Source organism: Oncorhynchus gorbuscha, linkage group LG11 (assembly GCF_021184085.1).
Source record: "Oncorhynchus gorbuscha isolate QuinsamMale2020 ecotype Even-year linkage group LG11, OgorEven_v1.0, whole genome shotgun sequence".
Classification (NCBI taxonomy): Eukaryota; Metazoa; Chordata; class Actinopteri; order Salmoniformes; family Salmonidae; genus Oncorhynchus; species Oncorhynchus gorbuscha.
Genome location: NC_060183.1, coordinates 28,316,395 through 28,339,983, shown reverse-complemented (window position 1 = coordinate 28,339,983; position 23,589 = coordinate 28,316,395). Strand labels below are relative to the sequence as shown.

At 42.2% G+C, this 23,589-nt stretch overlaps 1 protein-coding gene across 18 annotated transcripts in view; it reads right to left on the bottom strand.

Annotated features, from left to right (window-relative positions):
• Positions 1 to 23,589, bottom strand: part of mapta (microtubule-associated protein tau a) — a 46,438-nt gene that overhangs the window by 4,029 nt on the left and 18,820 nt on the right. For 3 of the 18 annotated variants that reach the window (XM_046369242.1, XM_046369243.1, XM_046369244.1), the window contains exons 3-15: positions 23,000 to 23,128; positions 22,477 to 22,572; positions 21,401 to 21,424; positions 19,232 to 19,269; positions 18,894 to 19,022; positions 11,176 to 11,239; positions 11,061 to 11,078; positions 10,649 to 10,905; positions 10,280 to 10,372; positions 9,859 to 9,951; positions 6,013 to 6,105; positions 4,427 to 4,508; positions 1,864 to 1,970 (exon numbers count right to left, since the gene is read on the bottom strand). In XM_046369242.1, the coding sequence (XP_046225198.1) occupies positions 1,864 to 1,970; positions 4,427 to 4,508; positions 6,013 to 6,105; positions 9,859 to 9,951; positions 10,280 to 10,372; positions 10,649 to 10,905; positions 11,061 to 11,078; positions 11,176 to 11,239; positions 18,894 to 19,022; positions 19,232 to 19,269; positions 21,401 to 21,424; positions 22,477 to 22,572; positions 23,000 to 23,128 (1,223 nt within the window). Of the gene's footprint in view, positions 1 to 605; positions 772 to 1,863; positions 1,971 to 4,426; positions 4,509 to 6,012; positions 6,106 to 9,858; positions 9,952 to 10,279; positions 10,373 to 10,648; positions 10,906 to 11,060; positions 11,079 to 11,175; positions 11,240 to 18,893; positions 19,023 to 19,231; positions 19,270 to 19,771; positions 21,368 to 21,400; positions 21,425 to 22,476; positions 22,573 to 22,999; positions 23,129 to 23,589 lie in introns of those variants that run through there. The other 15 variants (XM_046369245.1, XM_046369246.1, XM_046369248.1 and 12 more) reach the window with 15 other exon arrangements.

Here is a 23,589-nt window from a genome sequence, read left to right as displayed (position 1 = left end):
ATGTTTCAGACTATTCTGTCACGCTGGTATAAAGGATTTTGGAGACAGGCACAGGAATACACAACGTTTTTTAATACACCCAAAACAAACACGTATACAAAAACACTGGGTTGTACCCAAACAAAAGAGGGAGGGTAAACCTCGTTGAACGACACGGGACGATACCCGTAATACACAATACTGTATATATATATATATATATATATATATATATATATAAGGGCACATATATAACATACTAATCAGGGGAAACGGGAACCAGGTGTGTGTAATCAAACAAGACAGTCCGGGGTTGATAATGAATCCCGTTCGGTGAAGCCTAGACTTTGACCTCCGGAACTGGTGAACAGAAAGAGCATCAGTACCGGGGGGTTTCGTAACATATTCTGATAATATTACGTCACCGTATGCTGGTAAAGAGGTTAATTGAAGCATTAGATGTGAGCTGCCTGCTTCTGAAATTTGGTGTCTACATTTTGAAAATGGTGTCCATTTACCCTGACAGGGATGCGTTATAAATGTTCAATATCCAAGATATACTGCAGTGTACACACAACATTCCACGCACTCTCCCTGCTTGGCACCGGTGGATGTGGTGTACTTACTGGAGTCCTCAATCTTTATGAGCGGGTTCATCAGGATGGGTGTGATGGGTGCTGAGGGGAGGGGCTGGGGTGACTGTGGGGGGGTGACAGCAGGGGAAGGGCCGTATGTGCCCTTGTTTGATGGGCTGTCTTTATGGCTGTCTCCAGCTTCCTTCCCCTTCTCTTTCTACAGAGGACACCCAGCAATGGGGGGGAAGATGACAAAAAAAAGCAACAAAAACATGTGATGGGGGAAAAAAATATAAATTATAATAATGCTCACAAACAAACCAAGTGCCAGGTGATGTAAGTGACAAAATATATAGTTGGATGAAAATAAATCATGGAATGGGAACAGGGCAAGACGCTTTCTATAGCTGTGATGTTACTAATGTGGCAGAGGGGGGAACCTAGTTAGCTTAGACAAGAAAAGCAGCACTCAATCCCAAATGGACTCCTGCACCCTAGTGGAGATCTGAAAGGATTTGACAGGTGCAACTAATATAGTCATAGCTGCATCTTGCCCTCTCATAGGCCACCATATTACTTGTACCAATTAAACCCTCTGAGATTTACATAAGTGCATAGGGTGTTGGGTCTAGGGATTTTGGATTGGGCCCAGGTAGCCAGGATTAAAGATCGTGGGTATTAACACGTAGCGGTGCGATGAAGTACACATGGGAGGAGAGCGGATGAGAGAAGGAGAGCAGGCAGTTAGGCAGCCACAGTCACCCAGGGGTCCAATGCAGCCTTAGCCTATTTTCAATGAGACCACTCACTATTCCTAATGCTCTTAAAGGTCAAACACGGACAGGCAAACAAGATACAATCTTTGGTACTTTGAAGTATTAAAAGTACCTACTGCGCATGTATTTAGCCTAATGCAAGAACAAGCTAACAACAACTCTGTTGGTCTATGTCTGGAGCAGCAATCTGTCAGTTCAGCCATGGGACCCCACAGCGCTATGTTAGTATGCGTGATTTATAAAGAAAATATTTTGCATCGGTACTTTGTAACAAGGACGCATTTCCATTCCTTGCCATGTTACGGTTGCCTTGATCAATATTGATTTTCACAGAGCATTTGCCAAGCAAGGTATTCCAAATCGGGGGCTATGCCATAAAACAGCTCAGAGCAAGCAGTAGAGAAGTTCTTCAGGACAGAGGGAAAAGATGAACATATCACTGATATTAGATGTGTAATCCAGGGACATAACTACTTTTCCCCTAAGGGCCAGTGTATAAGGATGTTCCAGAATGATGGTTTTTGTCGTCTTACCCTCCTCTGTCCACCTCCGGCCACGTGCCCAATGTTGTCCATGGAGCCGATCTTTGATTGGACCTTGAAATCCAATTTCTCAGATTTGATCTCAACATTGCCACCACCTTATTACAGAAATGAGAAAATGATACAATTGTTTAAAAAAAATACATTTACAGCTACCATGATTGACCTATCTGTAAACCAATTGTTGTTCCTGTGTCCTCCAGTCAGCTCGCCGGTGCCCAGCCCACTGAATGTGAGCTAGCTAGAGCTACAGAATTGTAACGTAATAGTGGTCCTTCTGTAGCTCAGTTGGTAGAGCATGGCGCTTGTAACGTCAGGGTAGTGGGTTCGATCCCCGGGACCACCCATACGTAGAATGTATGCACACATGACTGTAAGTCGCTTTGGATAAAAGCATCTGCTAAATGGCATATATTATTATTATTATAAAAGCTCCCTCAGCAACTTTTCAGCAACCCTTTGTATGGCGGTACTTCCAGAACTTTCAACTTTCAACTCCCATTGGTAGTTGCATATGGAACTTTGGATTTGAGAAAATGCTCCGTTATTAAATACATTTTTACTCAATGAAGTAATCCAACAATGTACAGTACCAGTCAAAAGTTGACACACCACACACCATTCCAGGGTTTTACTTTATTTGTACTATTTTCTACATTGTATAATGAAGACATCAAAACAATGAAATCACGTGGAGTCATGTAGTAACCAAAAAAAGTGTTAAACAAATTAAAATATATTTTATATTTGAGATTGTTCAAAGGCGCCACCCTTTGCCTTGATGACAGTTTGCACACTCTTGGCATTCTCTCAACCAGCTTCATGAGGTAGTCACCTGGAATGCATTTCAATTAACAGATGTGCCTTGTTGAACGTTAATTTGTGGAATGTCCTTCTTAATGCGTTTGAGCCCATCAGTTGTGTTGTGACAAGGTAGGGGTGGTATACAGAAGATGTTTGGTAAAATACCATGTCCATATTATGGCAAGAACAGCTCAAATAAGCAAAGAGAAACAACAGTCCATCATTACGTTAAGACATGAAGGCCAGTCAATCTGGAACTTCAAGAACTTTGAAAGTTTCTTCAAGTGTAGTCGCAAAACTACAATGCTATGATGAAACTGTCTCATGAGGACTGCCACGGAAAGAAAGACCCAGAGTTAGCTCTGCTGCAGAGGATAAGTTAAAGTTAACTGCACCTCAGATTGCAGCCCAAATAAATGCTTCACAGAGTTCAAGTAATGGACACATCTCAGCATCAACTGTTCAACGGAGACTGCGTGAATCAGGCCTTCATGGTCGAATTGCTGCAAAGAAACCACTACTAAAGGACACGAATAAGAAGAAAGACTTGCTTGGGCCAAGAAACACAAGCAATGGACATTAGACCTGTGGAAATCTGTCCTTTGGTCTAATTCCAAAGTTGAGATTTTTGGTTCTAAGCTCTGTCTTTGTGAGACAGTAGGTGAACGGATAATCTCTGCATGTGTGGTTCCCACCGTGAAGCATGGAGGAGGAGGTGTGATGGTGCTTTGCTGGTGACACTGATTTATTTAGAACCAAGGAACACTTAACCAGCAGATCTACCACAGCATTCTGCAGCGATACGACATCCCATGTCATTTGCGCTTAGTGGGACTATCATTTGTTTTCAACAGGACAATGACCCCAGACACCTTCAGGCTGTGTAAGGGCTATTTGACCAAGAAGGAGAGTGATGGGGTGCTGCATCAGATGACTTGGCCTCCCCAATCATCTGAACTCAACCCAATTGAGATGGTTTGGGATGAGTTGGACCGCAGAGTGAAGGAAAAGCAGCCAACGAGTGCCCAGCATTTGTGGGAACTCCTTCAAGACTGTTGGAAAAGCATTCCAGGTGAAGCTGGATGAGAGAATGCCAAGAGTGTGCAAAGCTGTCATCAAGGCAAAGGGTGGCTACTTTTAAGAATCTAAAATATATTGTATTTGTTTAACACTTTTTTTGGTTACTACATGATTCCATAAGTGCTATTTCATAGTGTTGATGTCTTCACTATTATTATACAATGTGGAAAATAGTCCAAATAAAGAAACTCTTGAACGTGTATCCAAACTTTTGACCGGTACTGTATATACCACCATCTTAGATGATCTTTTGTCGTCTTTTATTGGGTGTCCATCCCAAAGCGTTGCACTTGGGGAAATCAGAAATCAAGTGCCGCTTTAAAATGACTCACCTTTCAGGATAAAAAAAAGAGATGTTCAAAAAGAGATCTTTCATTGAACAAGCAAAACGTTTAACTAAAACTACCAATGGAAGTTGAAGACACCAAACCTAAGCGTTAACGTGTTGAACCACCATCACTGTATTGGGGTGTGAAAAAAATCCACCTTGCATCAATTAAGGTTTAACATTTTATGGACCCCCTAAACTGGGTCTGTCCCCCACCTTGGCCATCCCATTCTAAATGTTCTGGACACGTCACTGGGGAGGGAAAGACTACTTTTGAAGTTTTGGAAAAAAATGACAAACTTTCATTTTGTAGTGTATTGTCCCTTTACGTTTAAGACCTACCTGGCTTGTGGTGGATGTTGGCTGTAGAACCACATTTTGATTTAACATTGCTCAGGTCAATCTTTTTGTGGACTATTTGAACCTGTGCAGGGATAGAAAACAAAACAAAAACAGAAAAAAATCGATACATATCATTTCATGTTTCCTCCAAGTGAAGGAGAAATGTGTATTGGTGATGTTGATCTTGTGATGCATGCAACCACATAGGACCTTGCCCTCTGCATTGGCCTGTTAGTGTAAGTCAGATGGTCGTTGGGGAGAGTAAAACACTGTTAACAAGATACACACTATTACACACTATTACTGGACAATACTGATTGACTCACAGTCAAGATCCCCGTGCTGATTTAACTGTATCATTTGAAACTCAATGAATACTTTAAATAGTGTTTTCAGTTCATTAAGTATTCTCACATTCTATGCCGGCATTCATTTAGAATGCAAACTTTGTAGCGATATCTCAAATTTTGACATTGCTGTTATTTCGAATTGCTACATACATGTATATATTATACAGTACATTGCCATTTGACTTGGTCAAGTTTATATCCAAAAGGGTTAAAGTTGCTTTTAGATTCAAAAGCCAAGTTTCACAATCCAAGCTCTGGATCTGATGACCTCATCACATGCAGCCAGGCTCCCGGAGTGAAGGGCCCGGCTGGTGTCTCTCGACACAAAGCTCTTTGTCTCGCTTGAATGAGGTCACTTATTTGCTGTTCACTACAATAGGCTGGCAACTCCAAGCAGAAGCATAGGACAGACACACTTTTGTTAATGGGCATTAAGGGTGGCTTCTGTCCCATTTGATGCTTGTGTGCTTGACATTTGCAAGTATTTTACATTTTAGGAAAAAAGTATACTACAAAACTCAGCTGATCAGTTCGGTCCCACTTATTAAGTACCCGTCCAGGTACTCCATGCATTTTGTTTAAAGGTAAAGTTTAGACATTATTTAAGATCGGCAACCACAGAAAAACACAGGTACACATATTCTCTAGAGGGGGGTGGGGAGAAACATCATTAAGCCTACTTTAGGTTGTCATGAGCATTGCATAAGATTTCCTTGGTAGTTGCAGCTGATGCGATATGATATGACAGGGTCCTGACACAAACAGCAATTTAGGTCAGCTAGCTAGGGTTGGGGTGCATTCAGGGAGTGAATTGAAATTCAAATTTTTATGATGAATATTGACATTTGCGTTTGCTTCCAGAATTGGCTGAATTGAAATGGAATAGACACCTAACCCTGTTGCGTACCACTGCATGCAACATAAGTTTTGGACCATTTCACCAACATCTATTGTTATAATTATGTATAGCATATGATACGCTCATGACAGTTGATAGAGGCTTTATGACCACTTGTTAACGCAACATATTAATATCTCACAGTTGTAGTAGTGGGAGAGTTGTAGTCACACAGATTGGGACAGATTAACACAATCGAGGCAGGGATTTCCGTGCAAAGGTGTTCGACTAGTTCCTTAGTGCAGATGCAAATGATCTCACTGGAAAAGGGAAGGGCTTTGGCAAAAGCGGTTTCTGCAGGGAGCCGTGGGTTCGAACCTTTAGTAAGGCCTACTCACATTGCCTCCTCCGGGTGTATGTTTGATATTATCTTTGGAGCCACAGCGAGACTGGACATTGCTTACGTCCACCTTCTTTTCTAGTATTTGTACCTGGAAAAATGCAGATGTAGGAAGAGACTGTTATCCTTGAGAAATCAGAAAGCAGCACGGCTGCGTATGAGGACCATGGTAAAGGAGGCGAAACCAGAACTCCGTATAAAAAAATACATTAGACTGTTTGTAGGTATTGACAAGGGACCAGTAGAGAAGGAAAGGAACTTTTCGGGAACTTTTTTTTAAAACAAAGTTTGCATTGATGATCATAACTCTAGAGTGACTCAAGATGCAGGAGGTGTTGAGTTTATCCCTTAGTTACTCACATTGCCACCTCCAGGTATATGTTTGATATTGTCTTTGGAGCAGCACTTAGACTGGACATTACTAAAGTCGATCTTCTGATCAAGTATTTCTACCTGGAAAAGTACAAAGGTATTTTTATTTTTATTTATTACGTCAAAGGCAGCAGCTACACTTCGAGAGGTCCAGCAAAATGAAGGCAGTTTATCCTCTTGAAACTCTGGGAGCAGTATTTCATTTTTGGATGAAAAACGTTCCCGTTTTAAACAAGATATTTTGTCACGAAAAGATGCTCGACTATGCATATAATTGACAGCTTTGGAAAGAAAACACTCTGACGTTTCCAAAACTGCAAAGATACTGTCTGTGAGTGCCACAGAACTAATGCTACAGGCGAAACCAAGATGAAATTTCATACAGGAAGTGAGCCAGATTTTGAATGCGCTGTGTTCCAATGTCTCCTGATTTGGCTGTGAATGCACAAGGCATGAGCCTACACTTTCTGTCATTTCCCCAAGGTGTTTGCAGCATTGTGACATATTTGTAGGCATATCATTGGAAAATTGACCATAAGAGACATTTACCAGGTGTCCGCTCGGTGTCCTCCGTCGAAACTATTGCGTAATCTCCAGGTGCGTGCATTTTTCCATTTTGAACAGAGGAGAAACCAAACTGCCACGAGTGACTTATCATCGAATAGATATGTGAAAAACACATTGAGGATTGATTCTAAACAACGTTTGCCATGTTTGTCGATATTATGGAGTTAATTTGGAAAAAAGTTTGCGTTGTAATGACTGAATTTTCTGGGGTTTTTCTTAGCCAAACGTGATGAACAAAATGGAGCAATTTCTCCTACACAAATAATCTTTTTGGAAAAACTGAACATTTGCTATCTAACTGAGAGTCTACTCATTGAAAACATCCGATTTTATTTGAATGCTTTTCTTGTTTTTGTGAAAATGTTGCCTGCTGAATGCTAGGCTTAATGCTATGCTAGCTATCAATACTCTTACACAAATGCTTGTGTAGCTATGGTTGAAAAGCATTTTTTGAACATCTGAGATGACAGTGTTGTTAACAAAAGGCTAAGCTTGTGAGCCAATATATTTATTTAATTTCATGTGCGATATTCATGAATAGTTAACGTTGCGTTATGGTAATGAGTTTGAGGCTATAATTACGCTCCCGGATACGGGATTGCTCGTCGGAACAGGTTATACAATTTTAAAAACATAATACATTCACAGATGTCACAACACACTGTGTGCCCTCAGGCCCCTACTCCACCACTTCCACATATCTACAGTACAAAATCCATCTGTACGTGTATAGTGTGTATGTATATGCATGTGTCTGTGCCTGTTTGTGTTGCTTCACAGTCCCCACTGTTCCATAAGGTGTATTTGTATCTGTTTTTTAAAATCTAATTTTACTGCTTCCATCAGTTACTTGATGTGGAATAGAGTTCCATGTAATCATGGCTCTATGTAGTAATGTGTGCCTCCCATAGTCTGTTCTGGACTTGGGGACTGTGAAGAGACCTCTTGTGGCATGTCTTATGGGGTATGCATGGGTGTCCGAGCTGTGCACCATTAGTTCAACATGTCAATACCTCTCATAAATACAAGTAGTGATGAAGTCAATCTCTCCTCCACTTTGAGCCAGGAGAGATTGACATGCATATTGGGCAGCAGGTAGCCGAGTGGTTAGAGTGTTGAACTAGTAACCGAAAGGTTGCAAGATCGAATCCCCAAGGTAAAAACCTGTTGTTCTACCCCTGAACAAGGCAGTTGACCCACTGTTCCTAGGCGGTCATTGAAAATAAGAATTTGTTCTTAACTGACTTGCCTAGTTAAAAAATATATTATTAATATTAGCTCTTTGTGTATATCCAAGGGCCAGCCGTGCTACCCTGTTCGGAACCAATTGCAATTTTCTTAAGTCCCTTTTTGTGGTACCTGACCTCACGACTGAACAGTAGTCCAGGTGCGACAAAACTAGGGCCTGCAGGACCTGCCTTGGTGATAGGGCTGTTAAGGTAGAGGAGTGCTTTATTTTTGACATACTTCTCCCCATCTTAGCAACTAGTGTAACAATATGTTTTGACCATAAAAGTATACAATCCAGGGCTACTCCAAGCAGTGTAGTCACCTCAACTTGCTCAATTTCCACATTTATTACAACATTTAGTTGAGGTTTAGGGAATGATTTGTCTCAAAAACAATGCTTTTAGTTTTAGAAAAATTGAGGACTAACTGCAACTCTTTGTTAAGTGTTGTAGTCATTTCAGTCGCTGTAGTAGCTGACATGTAGTGTTGTGTCATCTGCATACAGACACCAGTGGCACTAGTGACACTTACTCAAAGCCAGTGGCATGTCATTAGTAAAGATTTTTTAAAGTAATGGGCCTAGACAGCTGCCCTGGGTAATTCCTGATTCTACCTGGATTATGTTGGAGGCTTCCTTTAAAATAACTGTGTTCTGTTAGACAGGTAACTCTTTATCCACAATATAGCAGGCGGTGAAAAGCCATAACACATACGTTTTGTGAATGTGCTGTGCGTGTTGAATGTCCTTCACTATAAGCATGCTGAACATTTGTTGTCAATTTGTTTACTGTAAAATAGCATTGTATCTGGCCAAACAATTTTCCCAAAACATTTACTAAGGGTTGGTAACAGGCTGATTGGTTGGCTATTTGAGCCAGTAAAGGGGGCTTTACTATTCTTAGGTAGCGGAATTACTTTTGCTTCCCTCTACTCCTGGGGGACTACACTTTCTAGTAGGCTTGCATTGAAAGATAAAGGTATAGAGGGATAGGAAAGAGACCATTATGTTGGAGTAATCCAATGCAGCAAGACTGCAGGAATGGAAGACTGAGGTAGTGAAATCTGTTCTCATGAATGACCTACCCAGTGGGCACAACTGGTTGAATTGACATTTTATTATGTCTTTAAGTTGTATACTTGTTGTATAAGGACGTTTAAACAAATGTTCGGCAACCAGAAAATGTGTATTTTTCTGATTGTGATCTGACCAGATAACAACCAAACAAGATGTCTTTCCCATGAGGTATTGATCTCATGAAAAAGACACCTTTACTGTACCTGGTTATAACAGAAACCAGTTGGATGCAATCTGGTTATTATAATGTCTTTTCAACCAGAAAATTAAATCAAAACATTATGTGCAAAATTGTGCACGCTAGATAATGGTACCTGTCAACAAATAAAATTGTTTAAAAAATGTTGTCCTTCATTAACACTTTTAATAGTCAATATAAAGTATCCACAGAAGCTTTCATGATGATAAAATATTTATCGACCCCTAAGTAGCTGCTGCTGCTAATGATACTACAGGGTATTGCTTGTTATTGGGAGATGTACTCTTATTTGATTGTTGCACTATTCTCCTCTCTTTTATCATGATTCCCACATGGTCAAAAAGACGGGGCAGTGATGGAACAGAAACGATCAGGTTTGTGAATAAGGTTTCGTTACTCACCCTGCCTCCTCCAGGAGTGTGATTCAGGTTGGCTTTGGATCCACAACGAGCCTGGACATTGCTTACGTCCAACTTCTTCTCGAGGATTTGGACCTGAAAGTAGAAGTAAAGGAAAAGGAGTATTAGCCTTGAGTCGTCAAATGCAGCGAGGCTGCAGATGAGGACCATACCAAAAGAAAGGGAGAATCTGACCGCTTGTAGGGATGAAAGCATAGGGCAGACATTTTGACTCACTTAATCCTTTAAAGGAGTACATTGTAGAGTTTGTGCACCTCTGATAATTAAGCTTGTGATGAGGAATGACATGAGAGCCAGCAGAGATGGGGTAGGACATTTCCAATTTTTAAAAAGGTTGCTTCGATGATCATAACTGTAGAGAGACTCAAGACTCAGGTGTTGAGTTCATCCCTTAGTTACTCACATTGCCACCTCCGGGTGTATGTTTGATATTGTCTTTGGAGCCACACTTAGACTGCACATTGCTTAAGTCGATCTTCTTTTCAATTATTTGTACCTGGAAAAGTGCAGAGGTAGGGGAAGAGACTGTTATCCTTCAAGGGATTCAAAGCAGAGGACTCTGCACTAATTCAAGTGAGCTGTCTGAGACGGATAAAAAAATCTCTCAAAACAACAACGACTAGCCACGCAACAGTTCGTCATCGGAGTGAGAGCTTCCATCCCTGTGTAAAACACTAAAGCAGATGAAGAGACAGTGGATGAGAGGAATGGAATATCAAGGTTGTGTGAGGCACATTGCCATGTAGTAACACCAAATAGAGCCCAAACTTACCCTTCCTCCTCCAGGCTGGTGCTTGATGTTGTCTGTGGAGCCGATCTTGGACCTGACGTTCTTCAGGTCCGGCAGGGGGGCCGCTGCGGTGAGGGGTGCAGGGGCGCGGCTCTTGAGAGAGCCAGGAGACTTGGGTGGGGTGCGCACCACCGCAACCTTTTTCACCTGGTTTGTGGCCACAGCCAAGGGCTTTCCGGGAAGAGTCTTGCTGGAGGGGGACTTGGGAGTACCAGGGCTGCTCTGTCCACTGGTGTTGTCTTTAGAGAGTATTGAAAGGGTACAGTGAGCCTTTTTGAAGACCGTAAATGTACAGTTATTGCAAGGCCAGTGAAAGATCGTACAAAGAAACAACTGAAGGCTAGTCCTGATTGAACTAATGGGTTCAATAAAATTAATACATTTTTCGATTTACCTTTGTTCTTGCCGATTGCTGTATCACAAAAATAAACAGCATACATTAGGCATAATCAGAGGTTTGTCAATAATGTTTTTTTGTGCTGCACATTGCAGGCTAGCTAGCTACATACCTGGAGCTGGGGTTTTGGCGGGAATCTTGGTTCCGGGGGCCTGAGGCCTGGCACCACCCAAAGTCTTTACATCCCCAGAAAAAGAAACAAAGGGTTGAAAAGGACATTAGTGACAAATTATCAACCAACATGCTCTTGATTGACTGGTTGATCCATCAGCACTCTTGATATTGTATTTTTCGAATATGAAATTATACTTTTGTTTCTCGCTAGTTACCTAGATTGCATTGCCTATTGAAAATGTAGCTATTTTTTATTTCACCTTTATTTAACTAGGCAAATCAGTTAAAAACAAAATTCTTATTTACAATGACTGCCTACCCTGCATGCTGAACGTGCATTCAGAACCATAAAACAAGCTTTATTTTAGGGGTCAATTGCAGTCCTTTAAACATGGAAAAATGCATGCCAAGATTATATAGCCTCAATGCATAAGTGTAGTATCATTCAAGTGGCTTTCAATACGGACAAAGAGCGTCGGCCTTAGACATTCATAGCGCGACACTAAGCTTGCTTCAGCTAACTACCTTCCACAATGTGCAGTATCTGTAACAGATGACAACCCCCATAGGAGTTGGTTATACACCATCACTGCAGCCTTGTATACATAATTCATAGTACTGGAGGTGTGACAGTGAAACTGTGCAAGGGCTTGTTTCTCGGAAATGGCCGTGTTGTGATCGATTGAGGCACGGATCAGAGTTTCAGTATACAGGAAGTTGTTAATGTGGGCTAACGAGTTACTCACTGGCATGGCTAGATGGAACACACTTCACTCTGCTACTCTTAGTGAGCATACACTTCTACTCTGGACACACTCAAGGCCGTTCTCACCCTGCGTCATAACTGGCTACAGATATTCAACAGACAGTCCCTCTAAAATGTGACATACAGGGAGGAAGAGACTCATACTGGAAGTGTAAAATGTATAGGTGGGTTAGCTGACAACGTCACGAAAGCTATGCGCACGCTTCAACGGGGCAAAAGTCTGTGAGTTGTTGTGATTCTGGATGGCCAGATGGCTACCAACAATGGCAAGAAACTGCAATGTGGGGAATCGTATGCGACTAGTTTCAGCTAGTTTCATCTTGTTCTTGGATAACATGTCTTGTTTTGTGTTTTCACGGATTTCATAGCAACGCTAATATGGCTAAAATTAGCTGGCTAGGTAACCAACAACTGTCTCAACAATTTTAGAGTTATTTGGCAACTTTAGTTGTGAATGATACAAACCTTACAATGTCTTAGAAATGAAAACATGTTTTTTAATGATGCGGGGTAAGCTACTTCAGTTTTATAAGGGAGCTGTGCTTAATATGAGCAGCTGAGAAATATACACATAAGAACACTTATTTCACTTCAGACAATGGGCTCTCCAAGCCTGTTCCTGCAGTGCATAATTTGGGAAACCAAGTGAAATCTGTTTTCGCAATGAAACATATTTCACTAAACTGTTGACAGCCCCTCTGTGTGCTCGAGAAAGGAATAAAGGCGAGAGGAGATGGAAACATGGTGGTGAGATATTCTGTATAGGTGAAGGTAATGTGTAACCAATTAATTATGAAAATATAAAATATACTAGGCTATTCAAAATCAAATAAAAATGCACTAAAATCGTAGGCTAACTGATAGCCGCTCTGCACAATCAATTAACCAACAGAATCACCTAGGGCTTTCTCAGAGACTAGTGGATAGACATTTTGGAGCGTAGTATAAGGTAACCAGTCCATCCAGTATGCATAATTAATACAGTCCACACTCCAAGTCAATCACTCAAATTTGTTTCATTTTGGAGTATGGGCTAGACTAATTATGTACCAAAGACATCTTAAAGCAGATTTGTTTTATGCTCTGCCATGGGTAGTTCGGGCTTGGGCTCATAACCCTATGCATAAGCTCTGACATGCGTATGAGTGTTTTGAATTAATCATCACCTTAGAAAGCACTGTCCATTTAGTTACTACACAGAACCCAAACCGGCTGCGGGCGTGCGCCATCGTGCATACATTTATTTTGTCCCCCTATACAAAACGCGATCACGACACGCAGGTTAAAATATCAAAACAAACTCTGAACCAATGACATTAATTTGGGGACAGGTCGAAAAGCATTAAACATTTATGGCAATTTAGCTAGTTAGCCTGCACTTGCTAGCTAATTTGTCCTATTTAGCTAGCTTGCTGTTGCTAGCTAATTTGTCCTAGGATCTAAACATTAGGTTGTTATTTTACCTGAAATGCACAAGGTCCTCTACTCCGACAATAAATCCACACATAAAAATGGTCAACCAAATCGTTTCTAGTCATCTCTCCTCCTTCCAGGCTTTTTCATTGTTGAACTTATATGGTGATTGGCATCTAAACTTTCATAATATTACCACAACAGTTCATCTTTCAATCACCGATGTGGGTATAACCAATGAGGAGATGGCACGTGGGTACCTGCTTCTATAAAACAATGAGGAGATGGGAGAGGCAGGACTTGCAGCGCGATCTGCGTCAGAAATAGGAATGACTTCTATTTTAACCCTTGGCAACGCAGACACTCGTTGACACGAGCAGTTTGGGTACAATAATTGATTAACAGATTCCTAAATGTATTTTGCAACGTTCACGCACGTGACGCGAGCGGTGTAGTCAGGGTATTAGGCTTTGAAACAACATCCAGAACGACCACGTTTTACTCAGCATCAACCTGCTGTTGAACTTCTTTCTTCAAAATGATTATCACATTGAGGTGAGTTTTAAATGCATGATGTTTTGACGATGTGTTTGATGTTATTTTCGATAGCATTTCCATTGATGTCAAAATGGTAAGAGGGACAATAGAGCCCTGAGTACCAGGCCATTAGGACCTGATGGCCATTAGCAAGTTGATGACCAGGTGGCGAATCGCATCTCTGCATGTCTGGCAGACATATCAGTGTGGATGACGGATCACCACCTCAAGCTGAACCTCGGCAAGACGGAGCTGCTCTTCCTCCCGGGGAAGGACTGCCCGTTCCATGATCTCGCCATCATGGTTGACAACTCCATTGTGTCCTCCTCCCAGAGCGCTAAGAACCTTGGCGTGATCCTGGACAACACCCTGTCGTTCTCAACTAACATCAAGGCGGTGGCCCATTCCTGTAGGTTCATGCTCTACAACATCCGCAGAGTACGACCCTGCCTCACACAGGAAGCGGCGCAGGTCCTAATCCAGGCACTTGTCATCTCCCGTCTGGATTACTGCAACTCGCTGTTGGCTGGGCTCCCTGCCTGTGCCATTAAACCCCTACAACTCATCCAGAACGCAGCAGCCCGTCTGGTGTTCAACCTTCCCAAGTTCTCTCACGTCACCCCGCTCCTCTGCTTTCTCCACTGGCTTCCAGTTGAAGCTCGCATCCGCTACAAGACCATGGTGCTTGCCTACGGAGCTGTGAGGGGAACGGCACCTCAGTACCTCCAGGCTCTGATCAGGCCCTACACCCAAACAAGGGCAATGCGTTCATCCACCTCTGGCCTGCTCGCCTCCCTACCACTGAAGTACAGTTCCCGCTCAGCCCAGTCAAAACTGTTCGCTGCTCTGGCCCCCCCAATGGTGGAACAAACTCCCTCACGACGCCAGGACAGCGGAGTCAATCACCACCTTCCGGAGACACCTGAAACCCCACCTCTTTAAGGAATACCTAGGATAGGATAAGTAATCCTTCTCACCCCCCCCCCCCTTTAAGATTTAGATGCACTATTGTAAAGTGACTGTTCCACTGGATGTCATAAGGTGAATGCACCAATTTGTAAGTCGCTCTGGATAAGAGCGTCTGCTAAATGACTTAAATGTAAATGTAAATGTAAGTTGGTACTACTAAAGTATGTCCAGAATGCATAAGAGATGTTCGGACTGAGTTATCATCATTCTCCTCATTCTACTGGTCCTTCTGTACGGCTTCAAACTGAAGGATGTCTGTCCGTGGATCCAACCAGGACCGGATCACTAGTCAGAACTTTAACCAGGACCAAAGGTCCATTCAGGGTTCTGATCCTTCATATACACCCATCCCGATGCAGTCTGACAATGCTGTGGCTAGTAGCTCCAATAACGTGATGGACGTTGAGATTGAACATGGAAGTAAGGCAGCAGGGTCTGGTACACAGACCCGGTAAAATAAATAGCGGGGGATACGGCGGTAAAACGTGAGCCTACCACAATTAATACAACGTGGCCAAAAAAAAACTCATGGCTATTACACCATTACAGCAGGTCAGCCACATGACAAATTAGCGAATTGACTGGAAACCGGGTGGTATACTCTCCAAATTGCATTGTGGTTTGAGAACACTTACATTTTGTCAAGGCAGAGATGAGTGGCCGAGACTAGCATTGCAGACAAGGCGGAGATGAATGGCAGAGATCGAGGCGCACGTGGACAACTGTGGATGCATCAATTCAGGCTACAAGTGTAGGCCTAATGACAATGCCAGAATTTCATTACACGTAGGTTTTCTTTAACAGATGTCCATTGCTGTAAAAAGTCTATTGCTGTAAAGGGATGACAATGAAAATGACTCAATCTGTTTTTTAGTTCAAAATTCAAATTCTTTACTTAATTGAGCGAACAGTAGCCTATTTGCACCAGAGGAGAACAGCAGTGAGTGTGCATATTCACTGTTTATCATTAGGTCAGTGCCACTTGTTTGTTTTTGAACAATAATTTCCTCCTCCAGGTTAGATGGACTTCATATTGTATTTATGTCTCCCCCTTCTCGTAGGCCGATTATATGGATCAGACATCGTTTTTATTGATCTGTTTGTTAGTCTGTCACATTGTATATATGATTGGAGACAGGCGCATGGGACGGGCTAGTTGCAGCGTGGTCAGACGGGCCATTCCCACTGTCTCCATTTAGGGTTGGTTATTCTGTCATGTTGTATAAATGATTGGAGACAGGCACAGGAATTTGTAATAGGGGGGGGGGGGTTAATACTCCACCCAAAATATACAACATGCCATGAAAAGGCACGGGTACGAAGCCCAAAACAAACACGTATACAAAAGCACAGGGATGTAACCCAAACAAAAGAGCGAAGTAAATCCTTGAATAAATACACGGAACGAGACCCGCAATCCACTACACGGAACGAGACCCGCAATCCACTGAATAAATACACGAGGCAAACTACACGGAACGAGACCCGCAATCCACTACACAGAACGAGACCCGCAATCCACTACACGGAACGAGACCCGCAATCCACTACACGGAACGAGACCCGCAATCCACTACACAGAACGAGACCCGCAATCCACTACACGGAACGAGACCCGCAATCCACTACACGGAACGAGACAATCCACTACACGGAACGAGACCCGCAATCCACTACACAGAACGAGACACGCAATCCACTACACGGGGCGAGACCATTAATAACAAATGCACAACAATACATGGGGTGAGAGCCGTGATAACAAGTGCACAATACACGCAGCACGAAAACCAAAATAACAAAGCACAGGTACTCACAGACCGACGGACATGGGAACAATAACCAACAAGACAATGGTGAACAGAGGGCACATATATACAATTACTAATCAGGGGGATAGGAATCAGGTGTGCGTAATGAGACAGTTCAGCCGGCAAAGTAGACCTCTGGAACTGGTGCACTGGAACTGGTGCACGGAATGAGCAACAGTACTGGGGGAATCCGTGACAGTGTCAGCAGAGTAAGCTCCTCTGTAATTTTTGTAGTATTGAAAAAAAAGGCATGAGCACACTTGGGTGTCCTGTACCGGTAAGAAATTACATGAAAGAAATTACATGAAAGACTTTCACCCCTGTCTATACATCAGATTGAACTATTGTAAAAATAAAATAAAATAAAAAGCAGTAACCTCCCTCTCCAATCTACTCTACAGTGAGAGCTGCAGGTCCCTGAGAGACAGGTTGAGACCAAGGACAGGAAGTGGACACATTGACACAGGCACGCACACACATGGACAAACACATATGCACCACACACACACACACACACGTACGTACAGTTGAAGTCGGAAGTTTACATACACTAGGTTAACTGTGCATTTAAACAGCTTGGAAAATTCCAGAAAATTATGTAATGGCTTTAGAAGCCTCTGATAGGCTAATTGACATAATTTGAGTCAATTGGAGGATGTATTTCAAGGCCTACCTTAATACTCTTAATACTCAGTGCCTCTTTTCTTGACAATCAGCCAACACCTCAGAAAAACAATTGTAGACCTTCACAAGTCTGGTTCATCCTTGGGAGCAATTTCCAAACGCCTGAAGGTACCACGTTCATCTGTACAAACAATAGTACGCAAGTATATACACCATGGGACCACGCAGCCGTCATACCGCTCAGGAAGGAGATGCATTCTGTCTCCTAGAGATGAACGTACTTTGGTGCAAAAAGTGCAAATCAATCCCAGAACAACATCAAGGGACCTTGGGAAGATGCTGGAGGAAACAGGTACAAAAGTATCTATATCCATAGTAAAACAAGTCTTATATCGACATAACCTGAAAGGTCGCTCAGCAAGGAAGAAGCCACTGCTCCCAAACTGCCATAAAAAAGCCAGACTACAGTTTGCAACTGCAAATGGGGACAAAGATCGTACTTTTTGAAGAAAAAAAAATAGAACTTGTTTGTCCATAATGACCATTGTTATGTTTGGTGGAAAAAGGGGAAGACTTGCAAGCCGAAGAACACCGTCCCAACCGTGAATCCCGGGGGTTGCTGCAGGAGGGACTGGTGCATTTCACAAAACAGATGGCATCATGAGGAAAGGAAAATTATGTGGATATATGGAAGCAGCATCTCAAGACATCAGTCAGGAAGTAAAAGCTTGGTCGCAAATGGGTCTTCCAAATGGACAATGACTCCAAGCATACTTCCAAAGTTGTGGTAAAATGGCTTAAGGACAACAAAGTCAAGGTATTGGAGTGGCCATCACAAAGCCATGACCTCAATCCAATAGAACATTTGTGGGCAGAACTGAAAAAGCAAGTACAAGCAAGGAGGCCTACACACCTGACTCAGTTTCATCAGCTCTGTCAGGAGGAATGGGCCAAAATTCACCCAACTTGTTGTGGGAAACTTGTGGAAGGCTACCCGAAACGTTTGACCCAAGTTAAACAATTTAAAGGCGATGCTTTCCCACTGGGAATGATGAAAAATCTGAAATAAATCATTACCTGTACTATTATTCTGACAATTCACATTCTTAAAATAAAGTGGTGATCCTAACTGACCTAAGACGAGGAATTTTTACTTGGATTAAATGTCAGGAATTGTGAAAAACTGAGTTTAAATGTATTTGGCTAAGGTGTATGTATACATCCGACTTCAACTGTACTATCAATGATATCATGGAAAAACATGTTTTTTCTTCGACCTTTAACTATGAATGATGTATTTATGTTTAGCAAATACCAATACAATTGCACCTATTAAGAATTGAGCAATCCAGAGTGTGGGCCCCATTTAATCTAATGTATATTTTGAAAACCTTCAAACACCCTTACAATCATAAGGGGTTACAATCGAAAAAAGGCAAGACTGAGAGTTAGTGAGTGTTGGCATGAGTTAATGAACAGGGAAAAAATGCTGTTTGTTAGGCAGCGGAAAGGTCTGGCCTGCACCACTATCAGCCGTATGCAGGGGTGCATGGGTTGTACCACTCTCAGCCGTGTGCAGGCTTGTGCCATACTTACACGGGACTGCCTGGTCCCTACACTGCTGGCTCTAGTGGGCAATGAGGTGGGCCCATTTCTGGTTCTGTTGACTGGGGAGGGTCTTTTAAGGCCAGATGTGGGTCTAGCTTTGGTGGCAGTTTTGGTTGTCTTTGTATGATTGGAAGCAATGAGTGTAAAAAAAAATGTTTGAATACCTTGAAAGTAAATGAAGAAATGTCATGAAACAGGCATGGATTCACATGAGTTAAAGGTTCAATACTGATAAGGAAATATGATTTCAAATATGTTTTCAATGACAAATTAAGAAGAAATTTGTAGCATTGTCCACGTGTACTGCTATGGGATACGTTGCCTACCTTCTTATCAGCATTGTCATTTTCAATCTTTGCTTGAGCTGTGGAAGAAAAAGGGGAAACGGACATTTAGCATATTGGACCCTTCAGACAAAAATATCCATTGCCCTTTTTTTTAGCTCACCGAGTGAACAAACTTCGAGAGGCCATTGACATGTTTCTTTGTATGTATGTGTGCATAGGGAAGTGGAGACCAAATGAAAGACAATCACAAAGACGTGGAACTCTCAAAAACATGCATAGTGACTGTAACACACAGGACTTGTTGACTGGAAACACTCAAAGCATTTGTGAGATCTGTAAACCGTAGTGGATTTTTGGGGTCTGCAAGGCCAGCAGAAAGAACAAGACAGACAGGAGGAAACAAAAACAAAGGGAAGGGAGGACGACAAGCTTATCCTCAGCCAAACGTGAAGTTCCATAGCGCATTTTCATGGGAGCGAATGCCGCATAGCATACGGTAGCTGTTTGGTAAAATAAAGAGGATGAAATTAACTGAAGAAGATTTAGTTTGGGATTTGGTGAATAGATCGGCAAACAGACCTTTGTATATAGCAACCGGGACCAATGACTTTCTTGCGGGAGAACTTTGGGGAGTTTTCTGGAGTTCGCTTGAGGTCTTGGTGGACTGTACAACATCTCTCGTCTTGGGATCCTCGACGAAATCAGGTATGGACATATAACTTGCTCCTTCTAATTCTAAAACAGGGTTAATTACACCTATGTCAAATAGTACTGTTGTCAAATGTTTGCCACTGTCAGAAGACACAGTGTTTCCATTGACCTGTGGCTCTATTTGTCGCTCCAGCCGGTTGTCCACATCAAACTGGGCAGTGTCCTTTAAAGCTGATGAGACAGCGTCATGTACCTGCTGGAGATATTCTGAATAATGTCTGGGGCTTCTGTCCACTGGTACAGAGTTTTCCAGAAAAAAGTGGGTTGAGGATAGACTGTGAACCGGAAAGGAATCAGGGCTTCCTGGAACAAACTCCTTAGATCCAGTATTAGAAGCAGCAGCAGCAGCCTGTTGGAGAGACTCGGCATAATCGAAAGCCAGTCCTTGTTTTTTGGCTTCTTTTGAAATCCTTAGACCCTGGTCTTCATCTACCCACAATCTATTCTCTTCAACAGAGGTGAGGTCCTCAAAGGCTGTGCTGCGGACTAAAGAGGTGCCCAGCAGATCGCTCTGCCCAGAGGAGCACTCAGGTGCATCAAGACTGACCGCTCTCTGAGAATCTGGACTGACCCCCCTTGCGGACGGGAGGTCCCCTCTCCCCTCTGACCCCTGGGTATGGTCTCCAGAGGTCCATAAAGAGTTTCTCAACCTCTTCCCAAAGTCCCCTCCCCCCTGTGCCGCCTCTGAGTCTGCAGCTTCAGAGTCCAGAGAACAGAAAGCTCCCAAGGTCTTGAAGTCAAGTCCTGCCCCAATCTCTGTGTCTTCAGCAGATTCCGATCCATTAGGCGGCACCAACACAAATCCACTGAGGATTCCCACACCAGGTTCCTCTAGTTTTTTTGAAAGGCAGATTTAATTGTGAATTTACTCCACTCGTTTCCGTCTCCCCGTTTAAAATTTTATTTGAGAAGAAAAGAGAAATTAATTTGACAGTGAACTACATAGTCATGATTTGGAGAACACCACAGAAAAGTACCAAAAAATAAATGTTTTTGTGCTTATAATGGTGTCGTGAAAGAAGTCACAGGACGCTCTCTGCGTCTGTCCAGCGGCTATGAAAAGTGCGGAATGGATAGAATGGCTTTATAGAATGCACATAACAACTTACATTAACATTCATGACGTAAAGATGGACAAAATGCTTCACAACTGGATCAATGGAAAAGATTGACAACAGATGACTATGAGACCAATGTAAACATAACTGTGAGATGTGCTGGGATGATATGCTGTGATACACACTGAATGGTGCATATTTCATTCCAAAATATGCCTTTAAAAAAATATGTCTAATTATGCTGAGAACTTCTAAACAACCATCATATTCTTTTAAACATGTATCACAGCAGTTTATATTACCATATTATATTTAGTAGTATGGCACCAATAGTATTGTAGCAGCTATGACTAATATCATAAAATAGTGATCTGGACTTTACCTAAGATATACCCAAAGTGTTAGCAAACATTGTCCACAGTGTGATCGACTAAAATACCTGTTGAGGCTGTTCCTCCAGTTGCTGTTCAAACACGGTGAGGCAGTGCAGAGAAACAAAAAGAGGATCCAACTATTAGGTCTTGTCAAACACGTTACATGCTACAGTGCATAACATCCAAAAGAACCACGCAACTGCAAAGAAAGCAGAGCAGCCTAGAATACTTGAAACCATGCATACCGTTTTTTGGTTAATGCACAAAAGCCACAGCAACTCATCTTTCCCTCTGCCTTTTCCACATACATCAAAACAAAGTCATTTGATTAAACAATCCATATCTAAATCCAGCTGTGTGTGTGGTTATAGGTTATAGGTTATAGGTTATAGGTTATAGGTATTGCTAGACGTTGGGAGATGCTGAGCCTGACACACTGTTCTCATTGAAAAATCATGGTCCAACATGACACCTAGCCTGGTTTTCCTTCTGGCAGCACAGCAACTGTGTTCTCCATTAGTGTGGCATCCTCCATATCTGAAGGCTTCTGATCTGTTCTAACATATCACAGGGTCCTTTCAACCAGCTGTTTCCCTTTTCTCTTGGGCTATGTAACAATGTAACATGGTGTGCAGTGTACTACAATACCCATAATGCTATGTGTAACAAATCCGGTTTCTATCTGGTTTCAGAATGGAGGCGTGTCTTTTGATCCCACTGCTGAGAGTAATTCTAGTTGAGATACTGTTGCTATGGTATTGTAAATGGACCAGGGAAAAAGTTATGCTTTGTGATTTGTCTGCTGCAAACTTGACCACACACACAAAACCAAATGCACTGGGGGAAATTAACGAGAGAAGTAAGTATTAAGATAATTAAGAGTGATTCATAAAAGGGAAAAAAAAGGTTAACCCAGAAATGACATTAGAGTGAGCATTAACAAAAGCTGACCAAAACACTAACTCTCTTCAGGTTGTGGCTCTGAAACCAACAAATAGTTCAAACAATATTAAGCTGATACAGTACATAACATAATCATGTTACGTACAAAAGAGGGGCAGAACCAGCGATTAATTTAAAATAACAACGTTAGAAAAGTTTAATGCAAACGAGCGTGGTGGTTCTGGTGGTGGGTGCATACCAAGGTGCACCTCCTCGTCACAGATGCTCTCCAGTTCAGAAATCTCAGACTGTGGTTCAGTCAACCTGTGCTTTGGTCTGGCTTCCTCAGGCTCCACTGGGAGAGAAATGCACACTTTAGGTCAGAAGACCTGGTTGGTCATGTCATGGATTATTAATAAATAACATTCTGCTTTATTATGACATTTGATCAGAAGCGAAAATCTAAAACACAAGAGCCAGACACAATCAATCAAACTGAGAAGAAAGCAAAGGTTAGTCATATAGTTTGTCCGACATTTGTAAAGGAAAATAAAGTCTGCAAAACAAGAAAAAGCTTTTTTGGGGGGGTTATGGCTCTGAAACAAATGAATAGTTTAGCAATATTAAAATGATACAAATGAATAGTTTAGCAATATTAAAATGGTTTCCTGCATAGAAACACGTACTGCACATAGTGAAGGATTATTTCTTTTTTAAACGGATAGAAGGAACATCGGTATTAAAGCTGAATGCAAGGTGCAGTGGTGGTGGCGGGTGCATACCAGGTTGCACCTCCTCCTCACCAGAGGCGCTAAGTTGCACCTCCTCATCACAGGTGTTGCTCTCCAGTTCAGAGAGCTCAGACTGTGGTTCAGCCGCTCTGTCCTCTAGTGTGGCTTCCTCGGGCTCCACTGGGAGAGAAAGGCAAGCTTTAGGTTAGAAACCTGGGCCGTGTTCAGAAGGACACACCGTAGGAAAAGGTTATGAAGGGGAAAATGTTAAATTACTGTTTCATATTTGACATGTGCATGTAGCCTGTGCTGTTTCAGTCTGTTTGGTGCCTAATGAACACAACTGCATAGACACGTCATTAGTAGATGGCCCCAAGCCAAGCAGTCATCTATCTATGGCCCTGGCCCCAAGTGCATATGGTGTGTAGTACCGAAAAACCTCATCCACATTTTCCGCACATCAAACACTGGTTATGGAAGTAGTGAATGTCAACAAACGCTGTGAAATTAAATCCAAAATACCTTTATTTCAACATTTAAACCCAGCCACTGGGTATTATTGTAATGTTTAGTCCCTAAATCCAGGCTTAATGTTGCCCCCGTTGACCAGCTCTTTAATTCCCCTTTCAGAGAATGGCGCC